The sequence below is a fragment of the Sminthopsis crassicaudata genome, chromosome 5, assembly GCF_048593235.1.
Source record: "Sminthopsis crassicaudata isolate SCR6 chromosome 5, ASM4859323v1, whole genome shotgun sequence".
NCBI lineage: Eukaryota > Metazoa > Chordata > Mammalia > Dasyuromorphia > Dasyuridae > Sminthopsis > Sminthopsis crassicaudata.
Window position 1 is genome coordinate 31,253,446 of NC_133621.1, and position 20,774 is coordinate 31,274,219.

Below are 20,774 nucleotides of genomic sequence, written 5' to 3' on the forward strand. Positions count from 1 at the left end.
CTCTCTCTTCTATTACACCTCATTTTCTACCTGATGTATTCAAATTGTTGCTAGAATTTCTTAGCTCGAAAGCCTTTTTTTGTATGCCATTTCACTAAACCCTTCAAAAAGTCATTTTAGTCCTTTACATATCCAAAGAATGTTGTCATCTCTTTTTACCTTTGTAACCATATTCATCAAATCTCACATATACTTATTGAACCAACTTGACTATTAAGGCAATTTCCTAATAATATGAATATGAAAAACATTCTTCAATGTTTATTGACCTCTTCTAGGGCTAAACCAATATCAAAAGTAGATGCTAAAATCTATTACTTATGTGGAAGAATTCCCTTGATAAAGATGTATGGAGGATGTTAAATATTGAAATGGATAATAATGAAGTATTTATTCTCCCAATTATGTGAATAACAATTCACTCATAATTCACTTTTAGATGACTCTTTTCCATAAATTTCCATACATCTACTACAGATAGCCTACTCAGCAAGCTCAAGGCCTTCTTCAATTTATCTTGCCACTGAAAGATAACAGTACAATATATGGTTGCCTTTATTCACCTGTTCTTTCCATTTGTTTTGTCCACTTTGTTAATATTCCTTTGATGATATCCTTTACATCACTTCTTTAATGAATAAATGATACAGGTGTTGAGTCAGAAAAAATGAAAGAAGTAGTGATCGCAGAAGAACCAGGAGAAAGTAATTCTATGAAAACCCAAAGAATAGAAAATATTCAGGGTGGTAAATAATGTTAAATATATACAGATATCAAATTTATGAGGAATAAGGGAAGACAATTAGAAAAAAAGTAGGAAACACTATAGTCTTCAAAAAATGGCCATAACCCAGAGGCCAATGAAAAGGCACATGATGGATATGAATAGAATTCCTTGCATCCATTGTTGTTGTTGTTTAGTCATTCAATCTGTGTCTCACTCTCCATTATCTCATGGACCATTGTTTACTAGGCATTTCTATCTTCCTCTATCTCTCAAAGTCTGTCTAAGTTCATGTTAATTGTTTTCATATTATCTATCCATCCTCTGCTGTCTCCTTTTCCTTTTCCTTTCAATCTTTCTCAATATCCAGATATTTTCCAATAAGTTCTCTCTTTTCATTATGTGGCCAAAGTATTTAAGCTTAAGTTTCAATATTCGATCTTCCAGTGAAGAATTTGGATTAATTTCTTTAAGTATCAACTGATTTGATCTCCTTGTTTTCCATCCAACACTCAAAAGTCTTTTCTAACACCACAATTAAAGAGCATCAATTTTGTAGCACTCAGATTTCTTTATATCTCAATTCTCATAATCCTACATTGGTACTGAGAAAAGCATTACTTTGACTCTATGGACATTTATCAGCAATGTGATATCTCTGCATTTTGTATGCTTTCCAGATCTGCCTTAGTATTCCTTACAAGGTGCAAACATTTCTTTTATTTCATAGCTACAGTCACCATCTGCAGTGATCTTTGAGTCCAAGAGCATAAAATCTGACACTGCTTTGCCTTTCTTCTCCTTTTTTTGCCAGGAAGTGACAAGACCAGCTTCTAAGAGCTTAGTTTTTTTCATCTTAAGATTCAAACTGAATTTATTCTTTCTTCTTTCATCTTTATCAAGAAATTGCATTCATTATAAATGGGAAATTCCCTAAGTATCTTTCCTGGTCCGGAAATGGCTTAGGACATGACCAAATCTCCTCAGGCAATCTTAATAGCTTTCCTGTTCAGTGACCCTTTAAGTTTATCCAATGACTCATCAGAGATCTCTAAATTGGTTGGTCAAGCATTTGTTTACACTCAATGGGGATGTCTTTGATTTGATTCAATTGAAGCGCATTCTTGCCTACTAGAATATAACATTTTATCACATATTTTATATGGAGTGTGGTAATTTGATTAATTTATTCAAACAACTTTTATACTCACAATAATAAAGGAAATCATGAAAAAATAGATGACAAATACCCTGTGGCAATAAGAGATAATGAATGGATCATCTGTGTGATTATCTTGATGATTTTATTAAAATAAAGTGATGATATGAAGAAAAAGTAAGGGAGGTCTTATGAATTTCAGGTGGCTTCTTTTGGAAAATGAATTAGAAGACGTGAAGAGTGACATGAAATGGATAGGCATGTAATCACTTAATATACATCTAGATATCACAGATTATTTTGAATAATATAGACTTAATAGGAATTATCTTCTAAACAAGTAATAACCAGAAATTATTCATAGAAGCAAAAGATTTATATTTTCCAATATAGTTTTAAGAGCTCAGATTTACATTACAGTGAAAACTGGCTCTCTAACTTCATGCTAGTAACAGATTGAAATATATCAGGACAGTAAGATAAGTGTTACATTGCTTTTGTCTTGAGCAAAACAGAAGAAACACAACAATCAATCTATTAGAAGCACAAGATTTATCAGTTTGAGGAATTTTGTTTGAATTATTTGGAAAGGCAGAGAAAATTAGGCTAGAATGTTATTCATCTTTTAGTAGATAGATTTCCTATATTTATCATTAAATATAATCAATAATATATCGGCACAATGTACTAATATTCTCATATCAAGGACATGAGATGATGGAGATAAAGCTGAGTTTGATGATGTTATTTAGAGGTGTAATGGTACCCAACCCTTCTATTCCCCAAACATTGAAGACTCTCATCCTTTAAAAGACAGTTAAAAATACAAAAGAAGATAGATTCCACACTAAACATCTTATTGACAGTATTCCTATTTTTACCTAATTATAACTATCATTCCACCACAGAGTGGACTGTTTCCTCAAAGAAGCACCAGTACAAACAATACAAATATCTGATAATAGAGACTCTATTTGGAATAGCCAAATACAACAGTTCTTCATCTCCAAGAAATTTCTGTCACAAGATTTTAAAGCACCATCACTGTTACCATTAATGATTGATGATTGTTTCATTTGCTCCTAAATTCTGAAGTCGAGTTTAAAAAATCTACTTGTTTTTTGAAAATGTAATTAAAATTTCTTTCTACTGGAACAACTTGTGTTGTTATTCATATATTTGACAAAAGACTCTTGTAAATCATCCATTTAAACCTAAATCTGGGATACCCTAAAACAACAACAAAATCAACTAAACTGGGCTAAATGCCCAGATACTAGTCATGTGCCATTATACTCATATGGAGTGAATGAAAAACAAAACAGCAACTGATAAAATTCTGGGGATGAGGAAGGGAATGGGAAAACTGAGAAATTGAGCTGAGTATAGAAGCTTGGCAAAAATTTGAAGGGAAGACACAACTTAAATATGATGTAAAAGGAGCTCTTTAACTAGATACTTATTGAGTGTTTCCTTGTTCCTCCAAATCTTAGTTTCCTTATTTGTAAAAAAGTTAAATAACTAAATATTTGTGGATCTAACATCCTATGAATACAGGTATGGGCCAAGCCAGTGGGAAAAACTCTATATGAAGCAAAAAGATTAAGGTTCATATCACTGCTCTTTAACTCTTATTACTAGAATGTCTTTGACTGAGTCACAATTTCTCTGGGTCTCATTATTAAATTCATGTATTTCATAAGGGAGTTAGAATATTTGGGGGTAAAATTTTTCCAGCTATAGATCTATGATTTTTTAAGTCTATGACTCCAGGAATGCATATAAATATATATCATCTATATCTATAAAAGATGTAGTAGAAAGCATACATTTAGGTACCTTTAAGGTGTTCATAATCTAAAGATAAAAGACAATACACACACACACACACACACACACATATATATATGTATATATACATATAATATATAAGACAAATAGTTGTTCAATATTAAGTGTCACAAAGTCCTATATACAATAAGTGCTATTCTAATTTGAAGAAGTGATCACTCTGGTTTTGATCACAGGAAAAATTAAATAAAGTACTCCAGGCAAGTCACTTAACTTTATATTCCTTAGTTTCCTCATCTATAAAATAAGCTGGAAAAAGAAATGCAAATGACCCCAATATGCTTGCCAAGAAATCCTGTATAAGAAGAGTTGGATAAAACTGAAATGATTGAACAATAACAATATATGTTAGATTAGATGAGACTCTTAAAATTGAACCTCAGTCCTCCTCTAATTGAACCTACATGCTGAAACAAGTTTCTACTTCCAGATGCCAAATAATTAGCAATCCGGCTTCTACTTGAACATGTTCAGTGAGGTGAAATAGACTTCAAACTAAGGGAGACCATTCCACTTTTGGGAAACTCCATGGGTTTATAAGTTTTCCCTTTTGTTGAGTCTAAATTGCCCTTCTAGTCATTATTCTTAGTATTTTTTTAAGACACAAATATAAGTAGTCCCTTTTCTACATAATAACATTTCAATGATTTGAACAAAGTCATCACGTCCTCCTGTATATCCTCTTTTCCAAGTTAAACCTTGGTTTCTTCAGCTGACTCAGATGGCAGAGAATCAAGGCTCTTCATGTGGGTTGTTCATTGCTGGATGTTCTCCAGCTTATCAATCTCCTTTCTAAACACTGACACTGAGAACTGAACACAATACTCTGGATTAGTCCTTGCCAGAAAAGCATATAGGGCAATCTCTTTTCTATTCTTGCAACTTAATGCCTCTCTTAAAGATGCTAAGTTTGCATTAATTTTTAAGAAATTTTACTTTAAAAAATAAAAAAGCATTTTCATATCATAGCATAAGAAAAAAAGATGACTGTACATGAAACTGCAAATATACTATATAAAACTTGCTATTCCTTTCATATATACAATATTGGCTTGTAAATATAATTTTTTTCTTTCCCACTCTCTGTCCTAGAGTTGGCTACCATTAAGCACAAATGTGTTTGTGTGTGGATGTGTGTGTGTGTGTGTGCGCGCATGCGCATGCCTAAAATTAGCTTCCAAATTATCCTGCACATTAAGACTATAATCCACTAAATTCTGAAAATCTTTTCCATTCAATACACTGTCTAATCACACCTTCTGCATTTTTTAACTCATGAATTCCATTTCTTAAATTCATTAAATTTCATTCCACCAAACATTTCAGCCAAATGCTCTAAGCAAGTATTTTTTCTTGAATCATGACTGTAATTCATTGTATTAGCTATTCTTTCTAGATTTATAGCAATTATATATTTTATAAACATGTCATTGAAAAAAAAGTTGAATAACATATGGCCAAACACTCAGATTTCTGGGTCACTCAATAAAACCTCCTTCTAACTTAAATTGAACCATAATAAACATTGTTTGAATCCAGCTCTTCAACTAACCCTAAATCTACTTAATTGTGTCAGACTCTAAAATCCCTTTCTGGTTTTTCCACAATAATTGTAGAAAATGCTGAGATAATTCATCAATGGCTTGCTAAAACTACATAAAATATCTCTATAATATTCCCCTGAACTATTGGTTAAGAAATCTCTAAAGAAAAGATAAAATGTTAGGCAGGTATGACTTATTTTTAATAAACACAGTCTAGTTAATAATAGTAGTAGTATTAATGATGATCATGATGATTATAATGGGATTTATATAATGCTTTAAAATTTAGAAATTGTTTTACAAATATCATCTCATTTTTATTCTTCCCACATCCCTGGGAAATAAACTATCATTTTCCTCATTTTATAGATGAAAAAGAGGCAGCACACTTAATAAGCATTTAAGGTGGAATTTAAATTTAGATCTTTCTAACTCCAAATTAGGTGATCTATCCACTGAGACATCTAGTTCCCCCTGTAGATGACAACTACTATGGAAAGTTGGAGGTTCCTGTGCCTATCAAGGTATTCAATTCATTAGCCATATAAAATTGTGACGAAAACTAGAAGAGATTCTGAATTTAGCAATGAAGCAGCATGGTGGTGGTAGAGATGAAAAAAGACTTGCCAGAAGCAAGAGATATTTTTAAGAATGAAAAAGACTAAATGAACAATTGGAAGTGAAAGGTAAGAAGCAGGATGGGAAAGGAGTCAAAGATTAGAGAATTAAAGTTTGGATCCATTTTGAATGGGAGAATGAGGATACAACAGAACTGGATTTTTGATTGACATAGGTGTCAGATCTGACTCAGCTTCAAGTCTAGAAAACAATTTCAGGGGCTCTGGAGAAGAAGTCTACAAACTACAGTATAATCAATAACTTGAAGTGTCTAATCTTTGATCTATTAAATTAGAGAATAATTCAAGAGAATTTGATTTCAGAATTATGTTGGATATAATGTAAATAATAAAAATAAATAAATTGAAAACATTTGGTTTAAATTTCATTAATCCAAGAACATTAATTACTTGAAGAAATTCTGCCTTTTTGACACTATCAGCTTGGAAAACTGGGAAAAGAGCTTGATGTAAATTAGGTTTAGATATTATACAGCTGAAAATGGAAATATTTGTTTAAGGTGTAAGAATTGGAAATGCAAATTGTTCATATAAAAATTAAAAATGTGAGCTAACAATAATTGGAGAGATAGAGGTAATTATTGCAGCAATTTTGCCCAATTAGACCACATAATAGAGGAAATAGATGAGTACTTATAAAATATAAAAACCTAGATTAACACAATAAAACATAAAATCCTTAAATAATTCAATATTAAAAATAATTTGTATAAGTCACAAATGAACTCCCAAAGGGAAAACAAAACAAAACTCTAGAACCAAAAGGATTTGCAAGTGAATTCTATTAAAAATTCAAAGCACAATTGATTCCCAATACTGCATAAAGTCTTCTCAAAAATAAAAAAGCCACATTTCTAATAGCTTCTATTATACCAAAAAGGATTTGACATCCCAACCAGGGAGTGACAAAGTAAAGAAAAATGGAGAAAAAAGAGATACCTTTCAAAATTATGGCTTAGGGAAGAATTGTTACTCAAATCAGGAATAAAAGGAATTATAAAAAAACAAAAGAAATAATTTTAATGATAGAAAATTTAAAAGCTTTTCCATGAACATAGTTGTCATTAGAAATGTTTAAGTAGAAAATATGTGTATCAAACATCACTGATTAAAAAAAAATCTGATGTCACAGCTACATAAATATTGTGACATATGTGAACATATGCATATATGTACATATAAACAAATATGTATATAACACATGTATTTATCTGTGTTTTAATACATACATTATATATTTAAATAAATATAAAATTGACATGTTAACAACATCCATTCTGAATGGATAATGCTCAAAACATCTGAAGTGCCATGTTAGTGGTGGTAGTTGTGAATAAATAATTAAAAAAAAAAAACAAAAAAAAAAAAAACAAGCAGCCTTCTTTGTTCCCTTCTGGTTTCATTGCTGGATTGGAGATTTCTTGTGAACAATATGCTCTCTTTTGATTATTTTTCACCTTATGTTAGATCTTACTTGGATGCACTGTGGATTCATTAAAGTCAAAATAAGGTATATAAACAAATATCTGCAAGAATATACAATGCAGATTTCATAAATTCACAACAGTAAAAAAAAAAACAGTAAAAAGTAGGGCTTCAGAAGGAATAATTTCAGAGCAATGAAGAGTTTGAAGGTTGCAAGGATGACAGCAAGTTAAACATCTTAACAATAAGAAACCCACAAGAGTAGGACAGGTAGACCTCCATGGAGGTCTTAAGTGAAAGGTAAATGGCCATTTGTTGCAGAGGGGATACTTCTCATGTATTAGTCAGATGCAATGGTCTCGGATGGTCTGTGATGCTCTAAAACCCTATGACTACATAAGGTCAGCTTGGTTTGGTGACTAAAGAAGGAGTTACAAAGCTAGGAAGACTTGGCTTCAATTCCAGCTTCTAACAGTTGTTGGCTTTGTGATTCTCAATAGCCCAAGAAACTCTCTAAGATCATAAATTCCAGATAAGTTTCAAAAATACATTTTACAGAATTTTCCTTTTCTCCATTTCTTTAAATCACTTAGCATATATCTGGTTTTTGAAACTTTTCAGAGTGTGGATACTATTTTATCTCTAGTTTTCAAGTGAGAAAACTGAGGCACAGAGAGTTTAAGTGAGTTGCCCAGGTTTTCACAGCTAGAGAACATTTGAAGAGGATTGGAACTAAGGTCTTGATGAATATACTTGATATTAATCTGCCTGTAAAAATTAATGTTTATTTGGCTCTTTTCAATAACAAAGTGATTCAAGGCAATGCCAGTAAACTTATACTGTGGAAAGTGTATCTACATTAAGAGAGAGAACATGTGGATCAAAGTATAGTATTTTCGCCTTTTGTTGTTGTTTTCTTGCTTATTTTTTTCCCTGTGTTTTTTTTTTCCTTTTGATGCGATTTTTCTTATATAGCATGATTAATATGAAAATATGTTTAGAAGAATTGCACATGTTTAACCTATAATAATTTGCTTGCTAACTAAAGGAGGAGATAATAGGGGAAGGGAGAGAGAAAAATTTGGAACATAAGGTTTTGCAGAGGTGAATGCTGAAAACTATCTTTGCACATATTTGAAAAAAAATTATAAATAAAAATGACTGTGAGCAAAGGGGATAAAGTACCAGACCTGACCTCAGGAAGATTCATCTTTCTCAGTTCAAGTTACTTCTCCTGTTTGCCTCAGTCTTTTCATCTGTAAAATGATCTGGAGAAGAAAATGACAAACCACCCCAGTATCTCTGCCAGGAAATCCCAAATGGGGTCATGAAGAGTCAGACATGACAAAGAAAGCTTACTCAAATCATATCACAGGTATCAATCTCTATCCTTAGCTTCTCAGTATAGTTTCTATTATTTTTTTTTACTTTAAAAAAGTTACAGAGAGGGTGACTACACTATATTAAATAAACCTATTCAATATATCCAAACCTCTCCTTGAAGTCAAAGGCTCAGATCTCTCTTTTGAAGTGTAAAATATTCTTCCCAAAGTCAGAATATATGTTCAAAGTTTCTAGCCACCTCCCCATGTCAAAATACGTTCTTGTAAATATCCATCCCTCTTCTGAAGAACATCCCCTTTGACATATCAGCTGAACTTCACCAGGCTTGCACATAGTGGTTTATAATTGCCTTGAGCAGCTAATCCACCAAGTATTCTTCCTGTGAAACAGGTCAATGATACTATTCTAGCAATCTGTTGAAAAAGAAAAGCCCCCAAAACAGATAGTGTGAGAAAATAGGTATTTCATGTATCTAACTAGTCCTTTCTCACCTATTGTCTTTCCAAATTCTTCACTTATAAAAATGGAGGAGGACGGCAGAAAGACAGACCATCAGGCATTTCTAAATATATCCTTCTTCATTTGTCTAAAGAGCTCTTGTCTCCTAGGACACATAATGGTTGTTCAATTGCTTTTAATGGAGGTTTGGGGGATGGAGTGATGCTCAGTATCACACAATAGAACAGTTCTCCATCCCATTGAGAGAGTGCTGGATTTGGAGTGTGGGCACTTGGATACAAATTCAGGATCTTTACTACCTGAATGATGTTGGGAAGATCAATTAACCTTTTTGAGACTTTGTCAAAAGAAAGTCAAGAAGCATTTAATAAGTTCATACTATGTACCAGGCATTATGCTAAGCAGTGAGGATACAAAGAAAGACAAAGCAAATTTTTGTTCCTGTTCTGAATTAGCTCACAGTCTAATAAGGAAGGCACCATGAAACAACAATGTGTAAACAAGATATAGAAATTGGACAGAATCTCAAAATACTAAGGAAGTCTGGGGAGGGCTTCTTGGAGAAGGTAAGACTTGAAGGAAGCCAGTGAAACCAGGAGGTACAGATAATAGGGAGAGAATTCCAACCATGGAGAACAGTCAATGAAAATGTTAGAATTGAGAGATGGGGAGTGTCTTGTGAGAAACAGAAGGAGGTCAGTGTTATTGGATGTCAGATTATGTGTAAAGGAATGAGATATAAGATGACTGGAAAGGTAGAAAGGAGTGAGGTTATGAAGGCTTTTGAAAACCAAATAGACAATTTTATATTTGATGTTGGAATCACTAGGGCATCACTGGAGTTTACTGCATTGGGTTGGGGAGACAACATGATTATACCTTCCTTTGAAGATAACACTTTGATTTTCTCACTATATAAAATGATGGGGAGGGAGTTAGACTTGGTACCCTCTAAAATCTCTTCAAGTACCACATTTATTTATTTTTAAAATTTAAATTAATAATATTTTATTTTCCAGATACATGCATGGGTAATTTTACAACATTGACAATTGCCAAACCCTTTGTTCCAATTTTTCCCCTCCCTCCTGCCGCCCAGATGGCAGATTGACCAATACATGTCAAATATGCTAGAGTATAAATTAAATACAATATATGTATACATGACCAAACAGTTGTTTTGCTGAAGTACCACATTTATGAAGATGAGAACATCAGAAATACACCCCACCCCCATACACAAAATCACATGTGCCTTTAAGAATATTTTCCCAGAATTAGCTAAGGTTCAGAAAAGTCAAAGAAGTAGATATATAATAACTGAATGGCTTTTTTGGGGGAAAAGGAGGGTTTCAATCACAGGTAATACACAAGACAAATATCTTTTACCTTCCCCTGTGCTACTGCTTATGTAATTCTCTTAAGAAAAGATAAAATGTTAGGTAGGTATGACTTATTTTTAATAAATACAGTCTAGTTAATAATAATAGTAGTATTAATGATGATCATGATGATTATAATGGGATTTATATAATGCTTTAAAATTTGGAAAATGTTTTACAAATGTCATCTCATTTTATTCTTCCCATATCCCTGAGATATCATTTTCCTCATTTTATAAATGAAAAAAAAATCTGAGGCAGCATAATTAATAAGCATTTAAGGCTGAATTTGAATTTAGATCTTTCTAATTCCAAATTAGGTGATCTATCCACTGAGGCATCTAGTTCCCCCAGTAGATGACAACTACTATAGCAAGGGACCCCAGTTGGAGGTTCCTGTGCTTATCAAGGTATTCAATTCATTAGCCATATATAATTGTGACTTACTGGTGGTGGGGAAAGTAGAATCTTTGATAGGTCAATCGCTGGCCCATTCAAGGGCTTTTTTGGAAATCTCTTCCCTGTCATGGGATTTACTAGGATGCCTGAACAGAACACAAACTTTTAGCTTTAGAAAGATGCATCATCAGCATTTGTTAAAGGCAAATTTCTTGGCTGGTAGCAAAAACCAGTGATCTGCTTATTGAGCTAAAGAAAATGATGACATAAGGGAAAACTTACAAAGCCTGGGACAGAATCTCAGTGAAAACTGTTAAAAGTTTTTTCCCAATGGTCCCAAATTATTGCAAATGCCAATAGAGTATCTCTTCCCAATTACTTCCAATGGCAGAGGAAACAAATCTCCATTACAGTGAATAGGATGCTACTTTGGTCTCCCTTAAATTCCAATATCTCTTTAAATTGGGTCTATTTCTCTGATGAAATAAAAGCAGTTCTCTTAAAGTGAGTTTTCATTTAGAATACTTTAGAGGGAGCCCACAGAGTGTTATTTTATTTCTCTTGTTTCCTATAAACAGAAAGTATAACTTGTTGTTTGTTCTTTGTTCTGAAAGAGGACAATGACATCAGGGAGATGATGCCATGACATACATTGGTCTCAAATCCCAGCTCAGTCACTTACCACCTATGTGATCTTGAACAAGTCACTTCAAAATCCTCTTCTCATTTATAAAAGGAAGGGGATGGACCAGATGGCCTCTAGAGTACCTTCTAACTCTAAACTTATAGTACTATCCCCTAATTCACTGATTATAAGCAGACTAAATACTCACAGTCAACAATCGTGCATATTTATCATTGATGCACTAAAATTATATTCCCCATAGTAAACAGTCTTAAAATGCATTCCATCTGTTAATGTTTTCCAAAAACTGTACAAACCTTCCTTTTTATCTTCTGGAGTCAGCTTCACTTTTGTGTCTGTTATATCCTTGAAGGAGGCCAGGAAAAGTACTACATCTCCTTTCTCATTTTTGATAGGGACAATGTCTAAGAGGCACCAAAATGAAGACCCTGCAATAGAAAAAAGTCATTTAATTTAATGTTACTTTCTCTCTCTCTCTCTTTTTAAGGAAAAAAATAAAAACAAATCATTAGGGTTGTCTTTAACTGATATAACTCTAAAGAGGGAACATAAAATTTAAAAATAAAGCATCAAGATCAATAGATATTTACCTCATTCAAATCACCAACTGCATCATCAATTAGAATACTACCTTTGGAAATCAGTCATTCATAGAAATACAGCATTTATATGCCTCATTCTTGCTTTCTTCAGTCTCATTCATCTATTTTTTAAAATTTCTGCTTGATGTTGGGATGCTATTTTAAGAAACTATCTCATACTGAGCATGCCTCGACTTATGAAAAATGCTGCTAATGAGGTGAGTTTTTTCCTTTTTCTTTTTATGAAATAAACAATTAAGTTTAACTCTTCCATCATCAGAAAGTAGATGAACCAAGGCAACATCACTGTCATTGTCATCATTCTCATCTCTATTAGCACTCATTCACTTTTGTATAGTGCCTAGAATTTTTACTTAGACTTTAGATTTTTGTTGTTATTGAGTTGTTTCAGTTGTTTTTATCTGGTGATCCCATTTGATGTTTTCTTGACAAAGATCCTGAAGTGGTTTGTCATTTTCTTCTCCAGCTTTTTTAAAGACAAGGAAACTGAGGCAAATATGATTGACTTGTTCAGAGAAACAGGGCTAGTAAATACCTGAGACTAGATATGAACTCAGGTCTTCCAGACTCCAGGCTCAGCACTCTATTACTATGTCATCAGCTGTTTTACATAGGATATCCCATTCGGTATACACAACTATTTATGTTATTATTATATAGCATATATGATAATATAATTATTATTATATGCTAACATAACATAGATCTATATATATGTATACATATATTATTCCTTTATAACAGATGAAAAAATTGAGGTTGAGAATTTAAATGGTTTGATCCTGGTTACAAACCAGTCATATTTTGTGGCAGAATTTTAATCTTGTTCTTTTTAACTATAGGTCTATTGGCCTATCTGTCCTACTATACTGCCTCTTTAAAACTAGATTGGCACAAAAATCAAGCCAAAATGTCTCTGCTTAAACATAGATTTCTATATTTCTAGTAGTACTTTCTAGGTTATCCAAGCTTTGTTATCAACTTCTTTGTGATCTGGGGCAAATTAATTCACTTCTCTAGCTCTTTAGTTCCTTTATATGTAAAATAATAAGCTGGGACTAGATAAATAAAGTATGGGATTTGGAGTCAGAATACCTAAATTCTGCCACTTACTATCCAATGACCTTTTGAGTCACTTGAAATTCTAGAACCTAACACCTCGGCTGTAAGATGGAAATAATTGTCCATTTTTCAAAAGCTGTTTTGATGGAACAAATGAGAGAACTCCTTGAGGGTATAGAGCTCTAGTCATATAGTAGATCCTTAACAAATTAGCTTTATAATTCACAAAGCAATGAGAAAATGAAGAAGAAGATGATGATAAAGCTGACACATTTGCATAGAATTTTAAGTTTTACAAAAACATTCTGAATGGTAGGGAGTACAAGTATTATTGTACTTTCTATAGACTAAGACCTTGAGGTTCAGAGAAAATTAATGGCTTGCTTACTGACACATACACATACTCTGAGAGTAACAGAGTAAGAGCTTGAACTAAACTATTCTGACACAAATAACTTCATTTTGGGGAACATGTAGAATTGGACCTTTGATTTTATCTCTGTAAGAAGCTAAAAAGGAAGAATTCTTTAAGAGACAATTCAGATCTGAACCAGTTTTACAATTAAGTTTTATAGAGTTGTCTGGGGGTACTGAGATGTCAAAAAATCTTTCCATGGTCATACAGCCAATGCTCAGGACAGGTTATCTTTCCACTCCCCACACAGATTCTCTATAAAGATTTGAGCTATTGTTACTTAGGTAGCACACACTGATAAAGGGGTTGGACTTAAAGTTCTGAAAACTGATTGTGAATTCTGCCTCAAATACTATCTGTGTGGATCTGGGCAAGCCACATAACCCCTTTTTATCTATAAAATATTATTACTTAGACTAATAAACAACTATCTAAAAAGGTTATTGGAAAGATCAAATGAGATAACATGTAAATTGCAAAACTAGGAGTGCTATATGTGTTAATTATTATTATTATTATTTGAATTTAATGATATTTAGTTATACTTTCTAAAACTTGACCACCAATTGCTTTTCTCACCTATCAGTCAATTTAGAGCAGGTGTGATACATTTTCTTGAAAATATTCTCTGTATATTTAGGCTAGAGTCAACAATTTCCAAAAGTAAATATTACTTTTTAAAGAGTTAGATATAGAGACAGAAAGGGGGGAGAGAGAAAGTGAGAGAGAGAGAGAAAAAGAAAGAGAGAATATATGTGTGTGTGTGTTTAAGAAGTATATGTCATAGTACCAAATGAAATGAAGACTGAATAAATAGCTGACCAGAAAAGCAATCTTGTCTAACCAGTACTTAATAAGCTTTCTATCTTATATTTCACCTTTTAAGAAATTCCAGAAATAATCCAAGACATGGCTCTTAATTTTGATTGTACTATGATCTATAGCAATTTGCAAATAAAATAAAAATCTTATTAACTGGGGTTTTACCAATTTTCATTTTGTGAGTTTGATTTGACTTTGAGAGACTCTTACCTTGGTATTTTTCTATGGAAGAAAAAGTTTGCTAAGCAAAACTATATGGATAAAAATACATAGGGCATGTTTAACCTGCTTAAAAGTACAACTTGCTTTTTAAAGACTCAGTTCATTAATTATTTGTATGCAGTTTAATGTAGAAGTATAGCTGTGGAGTCTAAAAAGCTGGAGGGGAATATCCAAAATTTTCCAGTCTTGTTTCTCAATATATCAGGATGAAATCATGGGAGTCAAAAGTCCCAAAATCAGATAAAGCCTTTGTGTTACCAAGGCTGATGATGCTTCTATATTAATTTTCCTTTCTGTGTCCCAATATTAGTCATGTGCATTTAGCCAATGTGTCCCTGATTCCTTTGAAACATCTCTATCTGGCCTTCAATCCTGGCATTAAGGGCGTTTGAACCCATCTTTCATTCCCCACTGAATGTTGTATTCAATGATGCAGACTGACACTAAAGTATGTGTTTCCACGTTCCCTTCCTGTGTAACTTTTGTCCATATCTCTGGTTTACAGGATTCTGACTTTAGATCTAGGTGAGTCTTTAGGCTTCATTTATTCCACAAAACTTTCCATGATTTTGTCAAAATACAAGAGTCTGTCTTTTCAAGGAAACCAGCACAATACATAGATGGTCCATGCCTCATCTTTCATGTTATCATATGACTAGCCTATCATTTCTTTTGATCAGACATTTCCCTTATGTCATCTTTTAATCATTTCACAATTAAGGAAACTGAGGCAGGTAGAAATTAAGTGACTTATCCAGGCTCACATGGATATGAGCTGTTCTGAGGCTAGATTTGAAATCAGAACTGGATTTCAGGACCAACACTCTACCCACTGTTCCTCCCATCTGGTATATGTTGCAGCCCACTCAAATCCACCATGAGAGAAATTCATTTACAATTCTTTGAAGACTGTTACACTGCATGTCTATCAGCTATATAAGAACATTTCATAAATTTCAAGACTGTTAACACTGCATGACCTTTCCTTACAGTTTTGTCTCAGAGACTCAAGTTCTCATCAATATATCTCACTTTCACATCTTTTTTTAAAGGTTTCTTATTTCTGTTTTTTATTTTATTAAAGCTTTTTATTTACAAAACACATGCATGGGCAATTTTTCAGCATTAACCCTTGCAAAACTTTCTGTTCCAAAATTTCCCTCCTTCCTCCTACCCCCTCCCCTAGATGGCAGGTAGTCTAATACATGTTAAATATGTTAAAATATATGCTAAATCCAATATCTATATATACATATTTATACAGTTATCTTGCAGCACAAGAAAAATCATGTAAAAAAGGAAAAAAGCTGAGAAAGAAAATAAAATGCAAGCAAACATCAACAGAAAAAATGAAGATGCTATGTTGTGCTCTATACTCAGTCCCCACGGTCTATTCTCTGAGTATATATGGCTCTCTTCATCACTGAAAAATTGGAACTGGTTTGAATCATTTCATTGTTGAAGAAAGCCTCATCCATCAGAATTGATCATCATATAATCTTGTTGTTGCCATGTATAATGATCTCCTGGTCCTGTTCATTTCACTCAGCATCAGTTCACGTAAGTCTCTCCAAGCCCCTCTGAAATCATCCTGCTGGTCCTTTGTTACAGAACAGTAATATTCCATAACATTCATATATCATAATTTATTCAACCATTCTCCAATTGATTGGTATCCATTCAGCCTCCAGTTTCTAGCCATTATAAAAAGGGCTGCCACAAACATTTTTTGCACATGACTTTCACACCTTCTTAAGAAGATCCCCTGTGCATTTAAAGGCACAGAGGCTTTATTATCTTGAATCCTACAAGTACAAAATAAGAACCATCATTTTTCTCTCAAATCCTGTCTCCTAATTTCCTTATCTCTGTTGAGAGTGCCACTATCTTCTCCTTTAATCATCTTTATTACCAGGCAGTAATTTTTGATTTTCTCCTCTTCCTTATCACCCTTCCTCTACACCTAATCAGTTCTCAAATCATGTGGACTCAGATCCTAATTCTATAGCACACTTCAATTTATCCTCTTCTTTTAAGTCATTCAAATATCACCACTTTTTTATTTCTAATACTGCCCTTCTAGACTCTTACAATAACTTCCAAATTGGTCTACCTGCTACTGGTCTCTTTCCTCTCTAATTTATTCCAAACCATCTAAAATGTATTTATGCTTGGAATAGCAGAATTCCTATCCCTTTGAGGTCTCAGGTTTATAGTAAGTTTTGGTGACAGCTGATGGCCTGCTTCAGATTTCAACCTTCCATGTATAGAGGTCTTTGCATATAGGGAGTCAAGAATTAAAAGCCTGTGCTACGTGTATATAGGGCAGCTAGGTGATGTAGTAGATAGAGTGCTAGATTGGAAGGCAGGAGTACCTGAGTTCAAAACTGACATTGGATACTTACTAACTGTGTGATCCTGTGCAAGTCTCTTAATCCTATTTGCCTCAGTTTTCTCATCTGTAAAATGATCTGGAGAAGGAAATAGTAAGCCATTCCAGTATCTAATCCAGTATGACAAGAAAACCCCAAATGGAGTCTTCAAGAATTGGACACAATTGAAAAACAACTGAACAACAAATGTATATATACCCAAATATCTTAAGATAAAGCCCTTGAGAGAATGTAAGGTATGAGTTCAGCCAAGTACCAAGAGACACTATCATTACTTTTTTCTCCTTCTGTTATCAGAGTTTAAGAATTAGAAGACAGTAATCTTTTGAGGGAATAGAGATAAGGAGCACTTGCAGTCTCCACATTTAATGTCTGCTGAGATGAATATGTTCTCCTATCATTTCACTCTATATTTTTCCTACTTCTCTATGATTCATGTTATCCATTATCATTCTATTATATCTTCTAGGATCTTTTAACTTTTGTTTTAGTCTCTTCATTCTGCTCTGCTTTATTCTAAGTCTCTTGACTTTACATTGTGTCATTCTAAAGAACTTCAGGAGTTGATCTATAGTCTTTAGAAGTTCAGGAGTTTTTTCTCTGTTCAAATTATTTCTCTCACACTTGAGAACTCGAGCACACATACATAGTGCTACCTCATTGAACATCCTACCCTTCTGATTTATCCGTATCCTAAACTTCCATAACTCCTATCTTTATTTCAACTCACTTATATACAGTGTATATACGTATACATTTATATACTTATGGCTATAGTCTTGATTTCATCATTACCTAGGATTTATTCCACTGCCATGATAAAGAACCCCGAAGTTCCTTTTGTCAGTTAACACTTCTTATCCTTCAGTCTCTCCGGTTTCACTCCTTCTGAATCTATTTTAATCTTCACTATGATTCAGTTGCTCTCAACCACTTTGTCCTTCGCTCTAACATTGATATATTAGTCCCCCTCTATGAGTTAAGTTCTTTATCAGTATACTGCCAGTTACTCTGCACTATTATGCTTTGGGTTATCTACATCATCTCTTTTCTATTTTTTGCATGTGATGCTAAACATTCCTGAAGGAGGTTATAGAATCATACTAATAAGGTTTATTACAAATTTATGTTTGTTAATCTCAACTAGGCCCTAATATCCTTTTCTTGTTTTCCTGAATGATTCTCTATTAGACCTTACTATTCACAACATTCTCTTCTCTCTTTTGTCCTCCTACATCACCCCTTTCAATTTTCTCAGTGATGGACAATGCTTTTTAGTACCAATATCTCCTCAGTTCTCTTCCTTATATTTCTTCTTCATCATCTCTCATTCTTTCTTCCTTTCCTTTTTTCTTCTATTGAAGCTTAACCTCTTTTTTTCTAGACTTTTGATACCATTTCAGTACATGTCCTTCTATAATTTACCTTCTCTTATCTTTCATTCCCCTTAAGCCTTTCTTTATCCATGATTCTTATTAAAGTATTTATTTATTTAAAACTAAATACAAAATAAGAAAAAAACAAAAGACACAAAAAAGGAAAATTAAAAACAAAACAAAACATTGTCATATATGCAGAAGAACATCAGGGAGGATTCAAAATATGTAATAATAAATTTCCATTTCAAGAAAGTATATATAATAATAGAATAATAATATATAAAAACGCACATGACTGTGCATTTTTGTTTACTTCTTTGTAGGCTAATTTTTTTGTTCTCTGATGTGCATTTTTAAAATGTTATTCTTTTTTCCCCTTTTCATCCCCTCTCACCTCCACTAAGCAGGCTATATTTAAGCACAGATATATTTACATGTGCATTTATATCTATATATCTATGCACATTTATATTCATACACATGTCTCTCTATATACACATATACATGTATACACATACAAATACACACAAACACACACATATATGTATGCATTTACATATATGTGGGCATGCATCTAAAACTATATTAATCTGGCTGACATAATGAAAATTTCTGCTACTTGAATATTTAAGTTTGGCTTTGTCTGAGATGAATGATTACCAATTCTATTTTTTCCTACTAATTTCTATATCTGACCTTGTTATAATGTTTGTGTACATTTCTTATTTCCTATACTTTCTAACTCTTCTACTTTAATTCTACTCCTGAACTTGCCTTGCTATCACTTTCTCTCTCCCCATCCATGAAGCCTCCCTTATCTTCTTCCCCACTCTTTCCCTCCCTCTTTATTACATCCCCTTTAGTCTACATACTTTGTGCCACTGCCATAGATCTATATACCCTTCTATACCCCACTTAATTCCATTCTCTCTCCCTTTATTACTCTATAGATTTTGGAGAGTGATGTCAAATTTAAATATATGATTTGGATTTCCATATAAAAAATATAAACAACTTGTCCTTGTTGAGTTTCTTGAAATTAATCTTTGATGATGGCTCTTAGATATTAATTTTGTTATTGAGTTCAGGTTTGGTTGAAACAAAATCCTTAGACTCTACAATTTTGCTCAATGTCCAATTTTTTTATTCAATATCATAGCTAATTTTGCTGGATATGATATTTCTGGCTATCTTCTGATTGTCAATATATAGTATTCCAGGACCTGTGATATTTTATTGTAGTTGTTGATAAAACCTGTAAAATTCTAATTGTGGTTCCAGCATTGTTTTCATTTGTTTGTTTGTTTCTTGTAGAATTTTCTCTTTGATCTGAGAGGTTTCAAATTTTAGCAATAATATTCCAATGTGTTTTCTTTTGAAGTAGAAGAAGCTTTTTTACTTCACTGTTTTCCTAGGAAGATGAACCCTAAAATTCCTGTTGTAGGGTTCTATGGTTGGTTTCTTTCTTCTTTGCCTATTAATCTTTTAATGAGAATTATTACTATAAGCACCTAATTTTGAAGTGATGGGGGATGACCCATTGCTTCTGCACTCCCAGTGTTTTTGTTCCTCCTTGTCCAGGGCCATGTTTCAGCCACAACGGAGTTCCTAATCAGCAGAGAGGTTCCTTCAGTCTCCCTGCTCTTTGGGAAGTGAAAGTTCCTGTGATTCAAGTTGAGGCTTCTTCTGATCCCAGCTAGCCCCAGAGCTCTCAGCCGACACTTTCTGCTGAGCTAATCTGGATGTGTTATACTTTACATCAGTTAAATCCTTTAGGTTTTCTCTAGTTATCCCAGGGGGATGTTATTTGTCTTTTACCAGTCTATATTCACCCTGAGATGCAATTTTGTTCTGTTTGTGAGGGAAATCTGGAAAGTGTGGAATTTTTGGACCTACTCCACCATCTTCCCAGAATCCTCCCCATTCATGATTCTTTCATTGCTGCCTATAAACACATTCAGATCTTGTCTTAGCTTAAAAAACGAAAATAATAGAAACTTTTCTTATGACTTTGTCTTTCATTCAACATATTGTCCTTATATCCTCTCCCTTTCATGTAGAGGAGTTCTAATTAATATCTATATTAAATCTATATATAAACACTTCTATATTTATATAATTAATTTCTATATTAATTCATCAGCTCTTATTCCCTCCTAAATTCCTTCAATTTTGTTGGGACCCCAAAATTTGATTGAAACTGTTTTCTTCAAGATTACTAATGGTTTTTAAACCACAAAATAAAATGACTTATTTTCTTAGTCTTCTTCTTTCTCAACTTTTCTATAGCCTTTGACAGTATGAAGCA

At 33.1% G+C, this 20,774-nt stretch overlaps 1 protein-coding gene across 1 annotated transcript in view; it reads right to left on the reverse strand.

The window, feature by feature from the left end:
- KCNH8 (potassium voltage-gated channel subfamily H member 8) overlaps nt 1–20,774 on the reverse strand; it is a 384,094-nt gene that overhangs the window by 227,488 nt on the left and 135,832 nt on the right. Inside the window, exon 3 of the mRNA XM_074269414.1 lies at nt 11,868–11,999. Within this exon, the coding sequence (XP_074125515.1) occupies nt 11,868–11,999 (132 nt within the window). The remainder of the gene's footprint in view (nt 1–11,867; nt 12,000–20,774) is intronic.